General features: G+C 43.1%; 3 protein-coding genes and 1 long non-coding RNA gene across 6 annotated transcripts in view; 2 read left to right on the top strand and 2 right to left on the bottom strand.

Moving 5' to 3' along the window:
* Positions 1-2,983, top strand: part of LOC121718113 — a 3,354-nt gene extending 371 nt beyond the window's left edge. The window contains exons 2-4 of the long non-coding RNA XR_006033849.1: positions 2,020-2,146; positions 2,585-2,675; positions 2,875-2,983. This is a non-coding gene — a long non-coding RNA (uncharacterized LOC121718113). The remainder of the gene's footprint in view (positions 1-2,019; positions 2,147-2,584; positions 2,676-2,874) is intronic.
* soul5l (heme-binding protein soul5, like) overlaps positions 1-3,932 on the bottom strand; it is a 7,687-nt gene extending 3,755 nt beyond the window's left edge. Inside the window, exons 1-6 of one of the 2 annotated variants that reach the window (XM_042102948.1) lie at positions 3,789-3,932; positions 2,856-2,915; positions 2,558-2,642; positions 2,046-2,166; positions 1,738-1,877; positions 1,047-1,210 (exon numbers count right to left, since the gene is read on the bottom strand). In XM_042102948.1, the coding sequence (XP_041958882.1) occupies positions 1,047-1,210; positions 1,738-1,877; positions 2,046-2,166; positions 2,558-2,642; positions 2,856-2,915; positions 3,789-3,790 (572 nt within the window). In that variant the 5' untranslated portion in view covers positions 3,791-3,932. The remainder of the gene's footprint in view (positions 1-1,046; positions 1,211-1,737; positions 1,878-2,045; positions 2,167-2,557; positions 2,643-2,855; positions 2,916-3,788) is intronic. The other variant, XM_042102947.1, reaches the window with a different exon arrangement.
* LOC121718035 (NACHT, LRR and PYD domains-containing protein 12-like) overlaps positions 1-21,445 on the top strand; it is a 1,225,568-nt gene that overhangs the window by 475,765 nt on the left and 728,358 nt on the right. The gene's annotated exons all lie outside the window — the stretch shown is intronic.
* LOC121718059 (protein GPR108) lies at positions 4,530-19,769 on the bottom strand. Of its 2 annotated transcripts, none has more exons than XM_042102880.1 (19): positions 19,505-19,769; positions 18,139-18,258; positions 17,611-17,664; positions 17,291-17,382; positions 16,732-16,823; positions 16,317-16,394; positions 16,043-16,149; positions 15,598-15,663; positions 15,159-15,260; positions 14,106-14,239; positions 12,873-12,948; positions 12,615-12,688; positions 10,938-11,055; positions 10,188-10,318; positions 9,887-9,930; positions 8,482-8,531; positions 8,108-8,191; positions 7,663-7,784; positions 4,530-6,454 (listed from the first exon to the last, which is right to left on the bottom strand). In XM_042102880.1, the coding sequence occupies exons 1-19, from the start codon at positions 19,595-19,597 to the stop codon at positions 6,367-6,369; spliced, it is 1,725 nt and encodes a 574-aa protein (XP_041958814.1). In that variant the 5' UTR covers positions 19,598-19,769; the 3' UTR covers positions 4,530-6,366. The 2 variants fall into 2 exon arrangements, with proteins under 2 accessions (XP_041958814.1, XP_041958815.1); XM_042102881.1 differs by having other exon boundaries at positions 17,611-17,661.

The following is a 21,445-nucleotide window of genomic DNA, read 5'->3' as shown; positions in this document are numbered from 1 at the left end:
AAAGTTAAGCTAGTTTTGATCTAGCGAAGGCTACGTTCATGTATGGCTTTAAACAGTGGTAATGCTAGCCTAACATTTTGACAAGCAATAATCTTGCCTACCTTGTGCTTGCGGCTAGCCCATTTGAAATAACTCCTCTCGCTTTGCTGTCTCCATCCTTTCTGTTTTCGTTGTTTTAAAAAAAACGTGTTATATCCATGATGAGTCTCGAGTTAATGAATTAGCTCATACCATTGTTTGCTGATAACCAGCATAGATAGTAATAGAAAACAACAAGCTAGCCTACAACTTCTGTAGCATGCCTGTGTATCTCTCCTGCTCAAACAAAAGGTGCGCGCGTGCATAGTTATGCATTAAGTTGATTTTGATAACGTTCAAACTTTACTTTACAGAAAATTGTAAATAGCCTACTGGCATGCAGTTAATGGAATAGGCTACTGTTCAGAGTTGAGAAGTTATGGTAGCCTAGGCCAATTTGGTGTGAATACACGCACACAGGGGAAATTCTCTCTCGTTGTTGAGTAGCCTGGCTGTTACGCACAGTGCGTACGGCCATGGTTTTGGCGCGCATTACTGAGAACGTCTGGCTGAAGCTCTCTCTTTTTTCGAGATCCGCTTTCATATTTCCTAATTGTCTCATGCGAAGCCATTGTTGTCTGTGATAGCATGCATTGATACGAGCAAAGACAGGTGATGATACTTGTTTTCTTTTTTAAATGTCCCGGCGCCGGGCCCCCCTAGTGGCCGGGCCCGAGGCAGCAGCCCCTTTGCCCAATTAATGCCCAAATGCGGCCCTGTGTGTGTGTGTTTAGCGTACCTGTCGTAGCCCACCCCGTAGTGGAAGGTGTGTGTGCGTGTGTGTGTGAGAGTGAGTGTGTGTGTGTGTGTGTGTGTGTGTGTGTGTTTAGCGTACCTGTCGTAGCACACCCCGTAGTGGTAGTGTGTGTTTGTGTGTGTGTGTGTTTAGCGTACCTGTCGTAGCCCACCCCGTAGTGGAAGGGGTGTGTGTGTGTGTGTGTGTGTGTGTGTGTGTGTGTTTAGCGTACCTGTCGTAGCCTACCCCATAGTGGTAGGTGTGGTTGTACTGTGCCTGTGCCCGCTGCAGCTCCTTGGTCAGCAGGTGGGCGTGGAGTCTGGACGTGACGGACAGCATCCAGCCGCCGTAGCTCCGCACGTACACGTCCATATCCGGCATGTCCGTGAAGTACAGCTGCAGGGGGAGGGCACACAGGCATGGCAGGGACCAATCAGCTTCCTCAACCGACCTTGGCCTGGCCAGAGAGCGCTTGTCTAGTCAATGTTGCCAATAGGAGCTCTTGTACTTTCAGAGTCATTGGGAGAGGGTTCCTTGGTGCACTGGGGCCAATTGGAATGTTTTGAAATCTCACAGTCCCAATGACAAAGCTCATCTGTTCACGAGAGCTGGGAACAGCTTCCCTGCTTGGTGGAGCCAATAGGAAGGCTTGTTCTTACTCACAGGACACATGGAATCATATTATTGTTGTTCATTTCAACCAATGGGATGGCTCGGTTGCCTGTAAGCAGTAGAATGTTGCTGAGACATTGATCAAGTTGTTGATAGGTATTCCTATTGGTTTTCTTGACAAACCTGGCTGTTTTGCTGACATAATTTGCATACCTGTTTTGTGACACTGCCATTTCCTCAGGACTTCAATCGATTAGTGAGTGGGTGGGACTAATGGCCAAACTATGATTTGATTGGTGGTTGTGACTGACCTTGTCATTGGTGGGGGCAGGAGGGCTGTCCTGATAGGCTGAGGGAAGCAGGAAGCTGAGGGTGTAGATGGCCGGCTCCCACATCTTGGTTTCCTCTGGGATCTTCACCAGGACCGGAGCGGTCATCTCAATCTTGACACCTGCATGTTCACACAGACACATAGACGTGCACACAAACACAAACACACACAGTAAGATGAAAAAATAACGCAGCCAAATACACATCCTTCCAAGCACATCTACACAGAAACTATATGCATCCAAACAGTTTTACTTTTACAGCTCGTACAATACAGCTGAGGCCTCACCGCCTTCATTGGCTCCTGTGATGTACTGGAACAGTCTCCTGAACGCCATCGCTGCTCCCACCCCCATGAAATAGGCCTCCGCATCTGTAGAGACCCAGCGGGTAGGGCTGTAGTGCCGCACCTGTGACACACACACACACACACACACACACACACACACACACACACACACACACACACACAGGGTTAAGTTAAAGAGATGTTGATGGCGTTTGAAGTAAGGAAACAGGGTTATGTTAAAGAGAAGGACTGGTGTATGTCTGTGTGTGTGTGTGTGTGTATGTGTGTGTGTGTGTGTTTAGCGTACCTGTCATAGCCCACACCGTAGTGGTAGGTGTGTGTGTGTCAAGAGAAGGACTGGTGTGTGTGTGTGTCAAGAGAAGGACTGGTGTGTGTGTGTGTGTGTGTGTGTGTGTCAAGTCAAGTCAAGTGAAGTTTATTTATATAGCGCATTTCATACGTGTGTGTGTGTGTGTCAAGAGAAGGACTGGTGTGTGTCTGCCGCTGCTCACCTCGTACTCTTCTGTTTTGCACACCAGGTCAAACTGGAGGCACTCCTTCGACTCCGTACAGAAGCTGCTGCTGGAGTTACTGGGGCTTCAGGGGGAATGAGGGGAGAAAGGATGCAGTGTGAGGAATTTCACACACACACACACACACACACACACACACACACACACACACACAAACACCTGCACGCACACACAGACACACATATACACACACACACAGATACACACACACACACACATATATACATACACACACACACAGGCACACCCACATTTAAAGGTAATGTTTTTTGCTTACCCAACCCCACTCTCTGCAGAGCCGAGAAACACCACCAACAGCAAACCTGCGATGAAGTCCCTGAGACGAAAACAAAAAGAGGCATAACTTGCAAACACACATAAAGGCCGACAAAGACAAATGAAAAAAAAAAATAATAAAAAAAAACTTCTACAACTTTTATAGGACATTATAGGAATATTAATAATTTACTAGATGGGGATAAAACATGAAACGTTTTTTTTTTTTTTTTTAGAGAGAGAGAGAGAGATGTGCTGCGTCATTTTTGTCTTGTGCCATCCCGGGCAGGCTGCGTGCGTGGGGTAAAATAAGGTCGATCTCAAAACGCATGTAAATTTAGGCGTTGGCAACGCCGCAACGGCATATGAAATAACCAAAATCCCAAACCACCCAAGGATGCAGTTTGGTTGGGTACGACTTAAGACTAGGTTTCTCTCACATAATCCTATAGCTAGAGCGCGAGAATGCGACCAGAGCTGGAAGGTCAGCTCCGGCACGTTGCGCCTCACTGCACTGCGGAGAAAGTTGACTCCGCTGCATACAGGAGTCCCGTCCCATCGGCGAAACTGTAAACCGGCGCGGACAACTTTGATGCAAGACAACCGGACAGTGCAGTCATGTTTCACACCATAAAGTAAGATATCCTACCGTCTTTTTTCGCACTTACAATGAAGTTGTATATGAAGCATTTTATATGCCCCATACGAGTTTGCTACATGTACATTTAACATGCGTCATTCCTACATCTGTAGGCTACATCTCAATGACCTGCATGGAGATGAATTATGAATGTCTAGGACGTCTTAAACGAGGTAGCTTATGTCCAAAACTACTGCATTTTAAAGTTACATAATATAAATCTCAATGAAAGCGCCTCAAGGTGCTAGGATGGTAGCCTACGAAAATAACGCACGCAGAAATGCATTTACTCACATTGTTAATTTGAGGCTGGACCGCCGACTGAGAGTTCAGGAATCCAATGGTCTCTAGACCTAATGAATTCGTTCCTCGTTCTGACAGTCTGACGTCGAGATAACGGTTCCACAGAGGGACCGACCGGACGTAGGCTAACGGCGGTCACGTTGGACGCAATATTGAGTTACGCGCCGGTGCCACCCTCGCCTTGGTTAGGCTATAAACAGCGTTACAGCAGTATTCACTATGACAGTGCACATTTTGCTATGAATGGAAAAAAATATGTTAAAGGTTTTTTGTTCACAAAGGAACCTACTTTATTAGTAGGCTATTTTAATTATGGGGGGATACTTTGCTCGTAGAGTTGATTTGGGGCGACAAGAAACAAATGTATGAGGTTTAAAGACTCTTTATGCCAGTCACTGCGAGGGATGACCTTGGTGGAATCTTTCAAAGTTTTTCCCCCCCCAAAATTAGCTGCCTACTAATTTACAAACTGTTCATTTCAAAACACTTTCCCCCCAAAAAGGCTATTATGCTGAAACGCAAGTTTTAACTGAATAGCTATGACAGATTAAACATATAACCCACCGCCGTGCCGCAGATGTTCTGAAACATATGGTTAGTCACGTAGGGCCTATAGCAATAGACACATCATATCCATCAACACAGTCAAAACCTCTTATAAATGACATCCATACAGTATTTGATAACCAGAAATAAGGCACTATTTTTACACACACCAAAGAACCACCGAAACACGTTCAATTATTTTATTTCAAAAGACAAGTAGAGACAGCACTGTGTCAACCTTCTGACAGCAAGGCAAAATAAAGGTCATGGGGGGGTTGGGGGTGATAATCTTGGCCAGAGTGAGTCAAGTCCTCATTTATCTGACCTCTGATATGAAGTCGTAGTTCCAAAACTAGGACGGTCCTGTTGTAGGGCATGAACCGGACACGTCTGCACCCTCAAGACGCTTGCCCAGTTTCTTACAGTATGCAGATCTACAGAACAGTTGATTAAGGAAACCATGGAAACGCTTAGACCCTTGTCCAGTTTAAGTAATCAAAGTCCACTGAATTGGGTCTCGTAAAATAAAAGGTAGCGCCAGAGGCTGTGAGCGCCATTTTTCTCGACGCTTTATTATGAAACTTGGTTGGGTCGGTCTAATACTATTTTTTTTTTTTTTTCAATCTTTCAAAATTACTGCCAGAGGGGGAAAGCAAAAGCAGGAAAAAAAACAAAAGAAAAAAAAACAACAATCCATAAATCAAACAAAAAAGCCACACAAATAGGCTACTGCATCACACAAGTTAACTCATTCGGCCAGTAGGCACACTGAACCAAGACAATATAGGACCGGCATGTTATAACTGCTCGTAGAGTCGACAGAAGCGTTGCATGCGCATGTGTGAACACACACAGACACACACACACAGACACGCACACTCACAGAACACACGCACACTCACAGAACACACACACACACACTCACACACACACACGCACGTACGTACATAAGCAAACACCTGAATGTATTTAGAAGAACAAGTATTTGCACAACACTGATGGTAAAAGGCCTCAGATGTTTAGCCTGTCTCGTCTCGATTTGTAACTGGAGGGGGAGGGGCAGTTTACAAAGCCACGGTCTTTCAACCGAGCAGGTATTTGCGGGCACAGATAATAATTAGCCCCATAATCAAACACAACAACTCAACAAAATATATATATATCTTGTTATTAAAACACAACTGCAGCACATCAAATTACAAAAAAGAAAATGTACCACTTAAATAACAATTATTTTGTTAGAACGATTTCTTGAATAAAATTATACAAGCCAAATGATTGTTTAAAAGTCATGTCACATCTTTGGAATCTCAACATCTCTCCCCTTCCCTGAGAGAAAGGTAGGTAAAGAAAAGAGAGAGAAAAGTATATAAAGAAGAGATAAACTATGGAGAGAAAGACGAGAGAAGAGAAGAGAGCGTGCATGGAGAAAGGAAGAGAAGGGAGAAGAGAAACAAAGATAAACGGGTGAAATTCTATGAGACTAAAAAAAAAAAAAAAACAGAAATAAATAAAAAATAATAATAAAAATAAACAAAACAGAAAAAAAACAAAAGAGAGAAAAAAACACCACCACAAGTCCATCTCCACCTTGGTCCATACCATTCATAAGGTTTTAAGGGGGAGCACAGTCTCTGGAATGAACCACTGCAAGCCATCACAAAGGGGGTGGGGGTGGGGTGGGTCGTGTGAAAGGCTAGTATAACTGTGTCTCAAAGCTATAGGGAGAAGGGACCCAAAACGAAGACGCTCGTTTATCATTAACTCCGTCGATCTTTTCACTGTTCTGCTCTTTACGTCTCGTTAGTAGTAGTAGTTATTGTTGTTGTTGTTGTTTGTTGTTGTTGTTGCATAGCGACGCTGCGGTTGGCCATGACAGCTGCCATGGTGGTGACCGTCAGCAGGAATGGTCACAAGGGTTGGGGGGGGGTGGGGGGGGGCGCGGGTACAAGAGTCCAGACTCCTCCCCCTGTGCGCCCGTGGGCGGAGCTCAAACGGGACCCAGGAGCGGCGCGCACGGCTCTCATAAGGTGGCTTCTCTCTGTCGCTCGCGAGCGTTGGACGTCTTCTTCACTTTGGTGATGCCCTCGAGCGCGCCGGATTCTGTCAAACTGGAGAGAGAGAAGGAGAAAAATAAAACTATTGATAAAGAGACTACGACAGGTACGCTAAACACACACACACACACACAGTCAGGGGTCGAAATTAACTTTTTGACCTGCTAGCCAATGTGGCTGGTAGATTCACCGGCTAGACATATTTTTCACTGGCCAAAACTAAACAATGATTCATAACTATTTTGAAAGTAGCCTATCATTAGCCAATTATACAATTATGAACGGGCCTTCCCGGAGGTCCAATAATTTTGTAGCCTATAATTCTAAATTGTATACAGCTTTTTTTAGAAAGCTTCAGAAGTTCACAAGTTCCGGTGCGAGTTCCATTCAAATGAACGGGCCTTCCCGGAGGTCCAATAATTTTCTATAATTAGAAATTGTTGAAGCGGAGTGAACGAATTGCGCTGCTCCATCTTGGCCAGTAATCAAAGATCTTTGCTTTAATGACCACTGCAAAAATATCAAATATGACAGTGGCAATGGGTTTTGAGTTGTGAATCACGTCTTTCATATCATTCCGTGAGTAGTTTGTTTACGATCATTGAAAGTGAAAGTAAGCAAGTAATAGGCTACGTTTCTATGGAGCATCTGAAACTTTCAAGTTCTATTTGTGTGGCGATCTAGTTGTTTTCTCATTTTCTCGTTTTGGCAAGTAGCCAGGTCAACATTGGGCGAACAGAACACTGATGCAAAGCGGAGTTGATATGGCAAGCCAATTTAACATAGATAGATACTTTATTAAGTAAGTATATATAATCTTTTGATCCCTCAGCACACAGTGAACACACAGTGAGGTGAAGCACACACTAAATCCCGACACAGTGAGCAGCCTGCTACAACAGTGGCGCTCGGGGATCCCCAAGGGGAAATTCAAGACAGACGGACTTCAAAACGTGGCAGAATGAAGTGGCCTATTCGCGCAGTTCAGGTGTTTTCCACACGCCAAAGTGGCGCAGTACCTGCCGTGATTTAGCCCCTAATACAAAAATATACTCGCCATTGGCGCTTGGCAGGTGCTAATTTAGAGCCCGGCATACAGTAAAACCCACACAGATATTCTCACAGACATTATTAGAGCACACACACACACTCACACACACTCTCTCACACACTCTCTCACACACACTCGCTCACACACTCGCTCACACACTCGCTCACACACACACACACTCACACACACACTCACACACACACGCACTCACACTTCGTCCATCTCCATGTCCTCCTCATCCTGTGGGAGCTGCAGGTAAGGGTTGTTGGAGGCCGGCCGGAACTTGAAGCCCGTCAGCACGAAGAAGATCAGGGTGGACACCTCCACCAGGAACTACAGAGAGAGAGAGAGAGAGAGAGAGAGAGAGAGAGAAATATGAAAGAAAAAGAAGGGTGAGAAAGGTAGATGTAATGATATAAAAGAGAAAAAAAAGAGACAGTGAGATTGCAGACAGAGGGAGATCGAGATGGAAACAGGAAGTAGAAAAAGAGAGAAGAATCATGAGATCCAAAAAAAAAATCAAAACTTGCTGCAATTCACGCGCACAAATGCACACACACACACACACACACACACTCAACATACACACTAAACTCAAAGCCGCCATGCCACTGCTGAGCGAGACAAAATGGCTGCTGGGTCTGGACTGAACTCACCTCGTAGCACCACTGCCACTGGAACGGCACGGTCACCTTCAGCAGAATGGCGATGATCCGCGTGAAGTAGATATAACACACAATCTAAGAGGGGGAGAGAGGGAAGGAGAAATAGAGAAACAGACAGATAGATAGGATAGATAGATGGATAGGATAGATAGATAGATAGATGGATAGATAGATAGATAGATAGATGGATAGATAGATTCAGAAAGAGAGAAAACAGGCAGACATTTAGATATTCAGAGAGAGAAAGAAAGAGAGGGAGAGAGACAGCGATTTAGAGTTAGAGAGAATAATCATCCACAATGTTGTTTGTGTAATACTATAGAGGTGTGATGTGCAGAAGTAACTGAGGGTGGCACTGTCCTCACCATGACATAGTAATGCCTGAAGAGCTTCAACTTCTCAAGGTTCATGGCAGCTAGGAGGAGAGAGAGAGAGAGAGATAAAGAGAGAGAGATTTAAAACATTTGGTTATTGAACCAGTAATCATTCCCATTCACTCGTATCCATTACAGCACCCATAAAACACTGACACTGACAACCTCTCTGACCCTCATATTAAAAAGAGAGAGAGAGGCAGATCGTTCAATACAACACTCTCTGTAGTTAAGGAGCAGCAGGGCAGGTTGTAACTATACAAATCACAGCATGTAAATAGAAAAATGTTGGAATTGTTTTGTCACTATTGGGAGGTGTAGGCTAATGAAGCCGGCCACTTCAAAGTCCTTGTGCTAAGCTAGGCTAGCAGTGGGTGTGTCAGACCGAGTAACTACACACACTCGGATGAGAAGGGTATGTATGGACTTATCAAACTCTGAGGAATACGATGAATAAGCTAAAGTCCCAAAAAGTCGGCACTTCCTCTAACTTGTGCCTGGGGATCTCAGAGTCGTTTAGATACCTAGTGCCTGAGGATCTCAGTCATTTAGGTAAATTGGGCCTCTGAGTCATTTAGTTAACTAGTGCCTGAGGATCTGTGCTGGCTTCTCTCTGCAAGTATGTCGTCATGTTGGGTGTTTTTTTGTGTAGAAGCTGCTGGCGGTGTGAGTTGTTCTTACCATTGCCAAGCGAGAGAGGCAGAGTGTCAACATGTAGATTTTTGCATCATATGTCAATTGAACATACGATAGCTGTAGTCGAGTACTTGAGTCAATTAGGTAACTAATGCCAGGGAATCCCTGAGTCAATTAGTTAACCAATGCCAAGGCATGTCGGAGTCAATTAGTTAACTAATGCCAGGGGACCTGGCTTTGTTGTCTGAGAGGTCCTGTTGGGTGTTTTTACATTACATTACATTTGGCTGACGCATTTTTAGCCAAAGCGACTAACAACATGGTAAACAGTTTAAGTTTTAGAGCAATTCTCAACAATTTTAGGACAATTTAAAAACATTAGAGTACAGTAAGAATAAGTGCATCAGTGAGTGCTGTTTTTAACAGTTACTTGTCAGTTTAAGATGGCTGGTGAGTGCTAGGATCAGTAAGACTTGTTGTAAGTGTTGCTATGAGAGGAGATGTTCTCTAAAGAGCTGGGTCTTCAGGTTTTGGTGTAAAAGCTGTTGGCTGAGTCAATTAGTTAACCAATGCCAAGGCATGTCAGAGTCTATTAGTTCACCAATACCAAGGCATGTCAGAGTCTATTAGTTCACCAATGCCAAGGCATGTCAGAGTCTATTAGTTAAAACTAGAGCCAGGGGACCTCGGCTGGCTCTGGCATTATTGTCTGAGAGGTCCTGTTAGGTGTTTTGGTGTAAAAGCTTTGAGTGCGTCTCACCTTTGCCATCAGTGGTGGAGGCCTCCTGGAGGTGGCGGATGGACCTGAGTAGAGAGAAGGATGGGAGAACGGAAGGAAGAAACAACGGAGGAAGTGAGGGAAGGAAGAAACAACACAAATGTGGAAGATAAAAAATGTAGAGCAAAACTCCAATGCACTTGTTTCACAGCCATGTATGCAAGGAAATACACAAATACACACACACACACACAGTCTTGCTATGAACAAATTTAAATCCAACCATTCTAAAATACATATTCTACACAACAAAAAAAAAAAAAAACAACACACACATACTTACCAGACGACTGGGAAGAGGATAGCTCCGCAGCAGATGAGGTCGACCAGGAAGAGGATCTCCTTCCACAGGGCATACTCACTGGAGCCTTCCTCTGTTGACTCAATGATGATGTAGGCCACGTTGGCCAGGACCTGTCCATCACACACACACACACACACACAGTTACACAGAGACACATAAACACACACATGAATACATGTGTGCTTGCTTAGTCACTCATGGCCATTCAGTAACCCACCCACAACCCCAAACACACAAAAACATACAACAGGTTTCCCACTCTAAGTCAAACGTAAAATTTCATGACTTTTCCTGACAAAAAACCTGAATTTCCATGACTTCATATAAATTACTGAGCGATATACCAACCAATGATTTCAGAGCAGCCACGTAGCATTCAAGAATCGTTTACTTCTTTAGAGCGGGAGATGAATACATGGGCATGGGCAATAAAAACATTTGGGCTACTCAGGCAAGCAGTAGGGCTAATAACCAGATATACTCCAATTCTGCATGAAACGATATTTTAATTAATGTATTATTTTTGGCAAGTACATTTTTTAAACTGCTACAACGAAATTCCCTGACTTTGACCCAAAAATTATGAGTCTGGAATAGACTTTCCAAAACTCCATGATATTCCAGAAATTCCATGACCCGTGGGAACCCTGATACAACCAAATACATACCCACACATACGCAGTAGAATTAAAAAAACAATAAAAAATACACACGGACACAAACACACACCTGCAGTGGAATGACTATCATGAAGATCTTCTTCTCCTTGTCGGACAGGATGTACTTGACAAAGGCCCAGCCAGTGCCAATGAGAGCCAGCGTGATGAAAAGCAGCGCCCCCTTCAGTCTGTCAGGGGAACAGCAACCAACCGTCATCATTCGTCATGGCCAAGTGCAACAACAGGATTATATCAAACAGTACTAGAGCTGATTGTACAGTAATTTAACATTGTGAATTGAGATCATTTGGAACATTTTTTTATTTTTTAATTTATTTTTTTTTGCGCTAAAACAAAATATTCATTTCCCCTCAGCCTGTCAGAAGAGCCATCTCCATAAAGGCCAAATTGAATTAAATTTCTGTTAATTTCACAGAATGTTCATATGCAATTTATTTATTTTATCTATTCATTAATGTCCTAAATTTACCTCCGGATGAATAAAGTACTCTGACATGAAATTGTACTAAATAGATATATCACAGCACAAATGTAATGACATTAAGGAAATTACACCGTACTAGAGCTGCATGTACAGTAATTGTTTCAATTCTATGCAATCAATTACTCAATTAAGTAATTAACAGGTAATTATTTCCTTGCAAGGAATTAAAGCGTGTCATGTGTATAATGACAAATATTTCCATGTACGTAATTGTATATTTGCATGTAATGTTTATCATTTTTAATTATTAAGCAATATGACATGAGTGGGAGTGGGGATGGTAAAGGATGTCGCCATGGCTGTAATTGGCAACTAGAGTCGTTGGGATATCCTTTACCAACCAATGACCACGAGTGTCATTTTGCTTTTATACAACAGTTCCATTACTGTTTCCAGTTTCCATCCTTTATTTAGATTTTTGTACGTTCATCCTCCACCCACACAAATAGTTCTAATCTTTAGCCTTTTCATTTAACGTTGCAAAACAACCACTCCAGACGTACGTTGCATGAAAGTGAACTTCTATTGAAGAAAATTATCCAACATGGTGGAGCTAACTCTAATATGGCAAATAAGTTTAGGGTTTGTGCCCTTAAGTTTTGTAATACTTTTGTGAAACTAGCACTATTAAATCTAAAAACTAGGGGTCAACCAATTATCGGCCTGGCTGATTATTAGGGCCAATCTTTAGCATTTTTATAATAATCGGTATCGGTCATTTTTTCCACCGATAAGCCGATATTGAAATGGATAAAGAATGAAACGTGCTACTTTGTCTGTAAAGCGTCTCTCACTCCCTGCATTTGCTACTCTGTGGTCAAGAGCATTGTCCCGCTGTCTGATTTGTTAGTTAGCACGAATGCAGCCAATCAGGATCGAAAACTGAACACAGACAAAGTTTAGGATTCTCACTGAGGCAGACTGTAGACTGGGCTTCAGCTGTACGGAGCTATTTTTTGAAGGTAAGTAAGGTAGCCTACATTGCTGAAGTTGCAATGAATCACAATCATCTACACTGAAGTTACAAAAACACCACTTTGTAAGCTATTGAGCTATCTGCAAGCCACCTACTTTGTGCTTTTCTCACTCCAAGGTGACATTATGAAACCGTTGCTTTTTTCAGTTGAATTATATATATTTTTAAACAACATTATGTTTAGAACATGGATAATGTTTCCAAAAATGTTGAGCAATCGTGTTCAATAATCGTGATAAAGCGCTGACACACACACACACACTTACAAGTGAGTGATATAGTACATGACAGCCCAGCCTTCAATGGGGTGACCCTCAGTATTGATGAAGTGATAGTTTATCTACAACACAGAAAAGAGGTGAAAGTCTGTTAACATGGACACATAACACCCTCATTCAATGGCGCATGACCTATGCTATAGCCATCCTGTGGTCGTGCATGACCTATGGTATTATGAGATACATCTTGATACATTGTGTGTGTGTGTGTGTGTGAGTGTTTGAGAGAGAGAGAGAGAGACTTACACTGTGAAACACCAGAGAGATGGCCTTCGTGAAAGCCAGTGCAGTCATGAGCCAGTGGATCTTAAACACGCTGTACCTGCAGAACCACCACGCACACACACACACACACGCACACACACAGTATGCTTAGTAAAAAAGTTTGTAGGGAATGCTGCTAAGCTGTAAATCAGCGTCCCTCTAATGCTCTTCAGTGTGGGGATCCTAACAGTCCCGTAGGATTCCAAAGATCTGAGGCACTTACTTAAGAGGAACACACTCTGTGTGGTGTGTGTCTGTGTGTGTGTGTGTGTGTGTGTTACAGCCGATAAAGCCCTTTCTCCTTTTTCTTATCACTTTGCCTTTTGAATAAAAACACGCCTCTGCATTCCAGCCATTCTGCCTTTCGTCAGATCAAGACAGGACTTTAAAATCTCAACTCTCAAGTGCCTCCAATATTCATATGGAGTTTTATGAGTTCACCGGTGCTTCATGAGTTCATGAGTGTGTAGACCCATATGAGTGTGTGTGTGCGTCTGTGTGTGTACCTGTGCTTCATGAGTGTGTGTGTGTGTGCGTACGTACTGGTGCTTCATGAGTGTGTAGACCCAGATGAGTGTGTGTGTGTGTGTGTGTGTGTACCTGAGCTTCATGAGTGTGTAGACCCAGATGAGTGTGTGTGTGTCTGTGTGTGTGTGTGTACCTGTTCTTCATGAGTGTGTAGATCCAGATGAGTGTGTGTGTGTGTGTGTGTGTGCGTGTGTGTGTGTGTGTGTGTGTGTACCTGTGCTTCATGAGCGTGTAGACCCAGATGAGTGTGTGTGTGTGTGTGTGTGTGTGTTTACCTGTGCTTCATGAGCGTGTAGACCCAGATGAGTGTGTGTGTGTGTGTGTGTGTGTACCTGTGCTTCATGAGCGTGTAGACCCAGATGAGTGTGTGTGTGTGTGTGTGCTTCATGAGTGTGTAGACCCAGATGAGTGTGTGTGTGTCTGTGTGTGTGTGTGTGTGTGTGTGTGTGTGTGTACCTGAGCTTCATGAGCGTGTAGACCCAGATGAGAGTGTGTGTGTAGACCCAGATGAGTGTGTGTGTGTGTGTGTGTGTGTGTGTGTGTGTGTACCTGTGCTTCATGAGCGTGTAGATCCAGATGAGTGTGTGTGTGTGTGTGTGTGTGTGTGTGTGTGTGTGTGTGTACCTGTGCTTCATGAGCGTGTAGATCCAGATGAGTGTGTGTGTGTGTGTGTGTGTGTGTGTGTACCTGTGCTTCATGAGCGTGTAGACCCAGATGAGTGCGGCGGTGAAGAACACTGCAGCCATGCTGATGTAGAGGCGGGGCAGCGGGATCTCAGCCGCCGACAGGAAACCACCCAAGTTCCTCTCAACGATCTTCACCTGAGGGTCACACGGGCACACACACACACACACACACACACACACTTATCAGATGCTCAGAAACACAGACACACACACACGAAAAGTTCCCAACTCACCACATTCCCATCCCTGGAATTCTGGGATATTTCAGAGCAGTTTGTACTGACGGTTCCCAGATTCATTCATTCACACTCGCACGCACACGCTGCACGATTTGGGAAAAATATCAAATTGTGATTTTTCTGACAGAAGTTGCGATTGCGATATGATCAAATGTCATATACATTTATTTCATTTTAAATCAAGGGGAGACATACTGTAGGTTACATGACCCCAACGCTGCATTGTCAATGACTACAGGTAGGAACTACAGCCTGTGCATTTTAAAATAGCCTATAAAACAGAGTGAGTAGGCTAATCATTGGATTTAGGTCATTGCTACGCATCTGCTAAAATGTATTGTCGTAGTCTGTTATCTTGTCAACCTACAAATAATGCAAATAATATAGTAACATGAAAACATTTACTTTTTTGCTTTTATTTATCATAAAGCTGGTATAATACAGCCTAAATCATGTAGGCATTAACTCAAGTATCTTTAATTTAATCCAAATAGGCAGTTGTTTTATTTGTTGTCTTCCAGAAATGCTTAACCAACATGGACGCGCGAGGACACTCGTGCCCAACACTTAACTCTTGCATGAGCTGTCATCTACCAATCAGCAAACTGGTGCTGGAAGTTGCAACCATGTAACGCCATGTTTTGGAAAATGTCGGTGGCCAAATGCCATGCTAATTGGCTGAAGCTAAGCCCCCAAATCCAGACCCCCCCTGGCCCAAACGCACACAGAGTTGTGCTTACGCTGAGGGTTCCTAGATTTACACAGGCTCACACACACACACACACACACACACACACACACACAGCTGAGCTTACGCTGAGGGTGTATGGCAGTGGGTTGGCAGGGAGCCGGTTGTAACAGTTGTGGAAGTTAAGGTTGTACAGACCCTCAGCCAAGGCACCAAACGTCATGTTGAACTGTGGGGAGAGAGAGAGAGAGGGAAGGAGACAGACAGAGACAGACAGAGAGAGAGAGAGAGAGAGAGAGAGAGAGAGAGAAAGAGAGAAAGAAAGAAAGAGAGAGAGAAAGAGAGAAAGAAAGAAAGAAAGAAAGAAAGAAAGAAAGAAAGAAAGAAAGAAAGAAAGAAAGAAAGAAAGAAAGAGAGAGAGAGAGAGAGAGAGAGAGAGAGAGAGAGATGTAGATGACAGCTATATATATATCTACCACAAATAGCATCTACTACAACAAGTATAGGGCATGGTGTATGGCATCCATGTAGCAGGCAGATAGTGGTGTGTGCGTGTGTGTGCTTACGCTGAAGCTGTAGTCATCTCCATTTTTGGACAGGGTGATGGTGATGGCTTTGGTCAAGTCTTTCAGCTGCAGACAGCAGAGACACACACATGTTAGGCACACCACACATGCTACTGTCACACACACCACACACGCTACTGACACACATACGCACTTGCTACTGACACACACACCACACATGCTACTGACACACACACACACATGCTACTGACACACACACCAAACATGCTACTGACACACACACACACACACACACACATGCTACTGACACACACACCACACATGCTACTGTCACACATACACACACGCTACTGACACACACACCACACACACACACACACACACACACACACACAGACACCACACACACACACACACACACAGACACAGACACACACACACACACACACACACACAGACACAGACACACACACACACACACTACCTGTATGTCTTGAGGCGTTCTTTTCTCCTCTTTTCCTTCCTTCCCAGGAACAGCTGGCGCATCCGGGGCCTTCTTCTCGTCACCGTCCCTCTGGTCAACAGCTTTGTCTGGGACGCAATTCAATTCAAGGAAGCTTTACTGGCCTACACGTGCGTTACAGTTAACACTGTTTTCCACAGCTAAAATATGTGCACACATTAAAGGACGAATGAGCTGAACAGAACTGAAAAGCGAAATAAGACACAGACAAGCTCCAACTGGCCTGCAGGCTCACCAGCAGGCTTGGTCCCTATGGAGATGACCGGGTTGGGCTTCTTCTCCTGTGCATCTTCTTGCCTCTTCTTCCTGGTTCCTGAGTGACACACAGAGTGACCAATCAAGAGAGTGAGACTGACTCGTATGTGGGGAGCAGTGGCACAACTGGCTACAGTGCCCCAAAGTACAAATGGTCCGAGTGCACTTGTACTGCCCTGTTATAAGCTGCGCTTATACCTTGTTGTGATATATTGAGTCGAAATAGCATCCTTTTAGCAGGCCCTGCTTGGTGTATGCGAGAGAGAGAGAGAGAGAGAGAGAGAGAGAGAGACAGATAGAAAGAGTAAGACAGGGAGAAAGGGAGGGAGAGAGGGAGAGAGAGAGAGAGAGAGAGAGAGAGAGAGAGAGCATGATTGAGTGTGCGGGAGTCTCACCAGTATCTTTAGTGGTGTCTCCATGTTTCTCGTTCTCGATGAAGGCCGTCAGAACACTGTCCTGCCCCTCACCAGAAAGCTTCAGCTCCACTCTGAGAACACACACACACAAATGTACATACTGTATTTATTCTTATACATAGCCATATTCTACTACCCTTCATTCTATTCTTACTGTTCTGTTTTTATTCTTTTTATTTTTTGTATGTTAAGTGAGAGGTTAATCTTTGCTCTCAAAGTACAACAGAGTCAAATTCCTTGTTTGTTTACACAAAGCTGGCCAATAAAGCTGATTCTGACACACAAACAAGTGAGCAGTGTGTCTTGTACATGAGCTCACGCCAAAGTGTTGTGATGTGTCTGCTTACGATCTTGTTCACAGTAATAAATTAATAAACAGAGTTGGTCTCAATATTTAGATTGTACTGCTGTCCAGTTTTTCCAGGGACAAAGAAAAGCAATCTATTTACATTTGCATGCATGTGTAACCTGCGTTGCGTTGATTGCTATGCAACCATACACATCACTCACAAACACACACACACACACACACTCTTACCTCGGCGGGTCGTTGGTGTGGATGGCGAAGACGGCAAGAGGTTCTGCTGTGTTCGTCTTCTCCTGTGGCACACATGACTCTGCTTCCTCTCCCTGCGCGCGCCACACACACACACACACACACACACACACACACACACACAGTTACATTGTCTATCTGTCTCTGTCTCTCTCTCTCTCTCCCCCCCCCATCCTCTCCCTGCGCGCGCACACACACACACACACATCTGACAGCTCTTATTCTTCCTCTATACACACACCGTAGATTTACACAAACACAGGCACTGAACTTTATTTCCATGGTGAAGAGGCTATACTCACATTGTATGCGAGGACACCATTCACTCGTGATTTGGCCAGGCTGAATCCAATCTGCTAGGAAGAAAGGAGGATAGGTGTTACTATGATATACAGCATGTACGTACGCACACAAACACCAGACACAAAACTATAGTTTACAACTAATACACGTGGCAATCAAACATACACTTTTAGCAAAAAAAACCAAATAAACAAACAAACAAACAAACAAACAAACAAACAAACTCCACTCGCTCGCGGTGCTGACCCCGCTATTCCTAATAACACACACACACACACACACACACACACACACACACACACTCACACACTCACACACACACACACACACACACACACACACACACACACACACACACACTCTGGCTCAACACATTGGGGAAATAGCTCACGGTAGTTATTACTATCTGCCACCTAATCCGCAGCACTGCCTCGTTCACACACACACACACACACACACACACAGACAGACACACACACACACAGACAGACAGACAGACAGACAGACACACACACACACAGACTTACGAATGTAGTTGAAGCCTTCAGGTGAGCTGGTGACAGCCGGAGAGACACTAGCTGGAACTCCAGAGTGCCGTTGGCATTGAAACCAAATGTGTTAAGGTGGATGATGGAACGCGTTTCATTCTGAAAAGAGATAGAAATGGGGGGGGGGGTTTAACGGGTGGCTTGTTGTTTCTAAATGAGCCAAAACCACTTCCTCCAAAGTGATTATTTTTAGAGGACCACAGCTTTCACACAAAATACTTGTAACAGTAAGAAACAAGGAAGACAAGAACTAGAAAAAGGCTATGATGAAAGATAAAGGGCGATTCAAATGGAGGTAAGTTGGTTAATATTGCTGAGAATTGAAACCAACAGTAAGCATGGATGAGCTTGAACAATGACTCCCCGAACTGGTGACACGCATATACAGACAGATAACATTGGTGAATATGGATCTAATATCGCGCTGATACAAATACAAATGCAGACTGGTCTTTGGTCGAGCTTTTGAAGAAAGAGATAACGTCTTCCAGGCTGCAAAAAACTTTCTGCAACAGTTTGCACAAACCTCACAGGTTCGAACGCCTTATTTCAACAACTAGGTCTACTGTAAGTTAGCTTAGTTAACGTTACCTACTGCAGCGGTAGACCTACCGATAACTTTCTCAAAATATTTGGACAGCAAAACTCGCTTACCCTTCTCATCTCTCTGATCTCAAAAGAGCTTTTTATTTATGTATTATTTTCAATAGCATCAACACTGCAATTCTGCAACGTTTAGCACCATTACCAGTACAATGACAGCTGGCAAAGTTAGTGCTGAGCTGGTCAGATGAAACAGAAACGCCAGTCATGAAGTCTTTCAGTTCAATTATTTTGGTGGAGCTGTATTAACCTAATATTACGCTACCTTAGCACTGGATTACCAAAGAGTCGGCTAGTCGAATTTCACATTCGTGGAGCATCATGCCTGACATGTGACCAAATTCTGCGACAAACACAACTGTCAAACAACTTTACTTGACTTGGTTGGTCTCCTGCTACATTGCTACCACGTCTTCTGACTTTACAAACTATGTTGTGCTCTCCACCAGCATGTCAAGGTTAGCTGAAAAGCTAACTAGGCTAACTTATCGATTGTTAACTGGGTTTGCGTTACTCGTATAACTTATTCATAACTAGCTAATTACCAAGCTAGCTAGGTGGCTATTGGCTAAGTTAAGATGCTAATCATCATCTATTTCACAACAACTTGGGACAATACGTGTTTTTGTCCGACCGTCGGTTACACCTGAACACCCGTCTGTCCTTCTGGCACGAAGTGTCAGTGCAACGTGTAAGGTCAGTTAGGATCATAGTTGATCACCGTTTCTGTAATGTTACCTACCTTTAGAGTAAGTTGGTGTATTCTTGCGTCGCAAAAAGATACCAGCGCTATGACAGCAATAAGTGGCATGTATAAATCTCGCAGCAGTACCATGGTCGTGATTTTGCCACACGACTCTGCCCTTGTACGTTCCTCCTTCCCACAGTATACAACTTTGTTTTATTATCTTACAGTTATCCTGGTAAATTTCTGAAAACTCTTGACGGTTTCTGACTACGGTAGCTTGTTAGCCAACTGTCCCGTTCACTTCCTGGTACTGTAAGAACTTACACGTCACCCAGTCACTAAACTAACAACGCGCCCTCTATCGGTAGGAGGTTACAGGTTTTCATCATTGATTGAGCGTCAAGAGAGTGGACTAACGTTACTGGGTCATTCCACGTCAGTTCAACCAGGGCCCACGCACTTAGGTATCAAAAAAATCTGAAAAAAATTACCAGGTGTACATATGTTACCCAGGAGACACACTGTAAAATTACTCTTATGTAAGATCAATACTTTCCAAGATAGGCTACAGCCAGTTTTACAGGGGGAGGGGGGTGTGGATTTTGTTCGGCCTCTTTTTTTTGTCAAAGTTCACAAGCCCACAGCGCAAGAACTAAACCATGTAGGAGGCTCAAATTTTGCATGCTGGTACATAAATAGGAATAGTATGTCGCAAAATCGTCACGTTTGGTCTGGATAATCCTGCATGGTCATAGCTGTCCCTCAAAGTTGATACAAATTTTATTGGAGTTTTTCTACTGTCTTATCTGCCATAACGAGTCCATTTAAACGTAAAGGTCCACGAATCTGATGTAGAAAGTAATATTAAAAAAATATATATGTTAGTGAAACATTCTGCTGAACCTAATTCTATGTTTCACACTCACAGATGGGTGATTATGGTTATTGTAATGGTTATGGTATTGTATTTAGCTGACACTTTTGACCAAAGCGACTTACATAATATGAAAATTATGATAGTTAAAAATTATCATTATATATTTGTTGGTAAACCTATAAGCAAAATAGTAAAAATAACAATAATATCAATACAATATCAAATTGATAATGAAAATAAACATACATAAATAGCAGGGCACAGATCAGTAAGTGTCCTTTAGGCCAGAATGAGAAATTTGAATTGAATTCTGGCTGCTTTAGGAAGAATAACTTAGAGAGGAGTTACTTGTAAAATTGTAATAGTAAAGAGCTGAATTCAGAAAAACAACCTTGTGTTTGACCACATCTCTGTTTCAAAGGGATAAAAAACATGAATGTTGTAAGCTTAAATGTGGGCCTTGAATAGTTTATTTAAATTTGCAATTAAAAGCCAATTAAGTTAACTGTTGCCTTAATTGTTTATTGTATACAGTTTATTTCCTCTTGTTGCTAGTTCTTGCATAGACCAACTGTTCGTCAGCTTCTTTTTCCAACAAGGGCACTAGAAGCTCACCAGGGGGCGCCAAAACACTAACACTAAAATACACTATTTAAACAGACAATATTTAAAACTGCAAACAGTAGTCATTCATCCAATAATACCTTAATGTAGTGGGGTACTACTGATGAAAACGAAATCCAAAAAGATCCATCCTCATATATATTTTTACATTTTGTATATGTTCACAAAAGGGATATTGTGGAAATCTATTATACGATAATTTTACATGCACATATCAAGTAAGCAGGCCCAAGTAATGTAGTGAGTTAAGGGTGAGATGTCAATTAATCAACTAATTAAGACAATATGCTATTGTAAGAATAAACAACTAAGTAAGACAATACGATATTGTAAGAATAAACAACTAATTGAGACAATAAGCTATTGGAAGAATGAACAGCTAATTAAGACAATACACTATTGGAAGAATAAACAACTAATTAAGACAATAAGCTATTGGAAGAATAAACAACTAATTAAGACAATAAGCTATTGGAAGAATGAACAGCTAATTA

The sequence above is a fragment of the Alosa sapidissima genome, chromosome 9 (assembly GCF_018492685.1).
Source record: "Alosa sapidissima isolate fAloSap1 chromosome 9, fAloSap1.pri, whole genome shotgun sequence".
NCBI lineage: Eukaryota > Metazoa > Chordata > Actinopteri > Clupeiformes > Clupeidae > Alosa > Alosa sapidissima.
The sequence above is the reverse complement of the archived record's forward strand: the minus strand, read 5'-3'. Positions and strand labels throughout refer to the sequence as shown.

Coding starts and splice junctions, on each gene's coding strand:
- LOC121718059 (XM_042102880.1), bottom strand. CDS start 19,597: ATGGTACTGCTGCGAGATTTATACATGCCACTTATTGCTGTCATAGCG. Junction 17,383..17,610: donor ATGGTGTCCTCGCATACAAT/GTGAGTATAGCC, acceptor TGGCGCGCGCAG/GGAGAGGAAGCAGAGTCATG. Junction 11,056..12,614: donor ATGTACTATATCACTCACTT/GTAAGTGTGTGT, acceptor TTCCCCTGACAG/ACTGAAGGGGGCGCTGCTTT.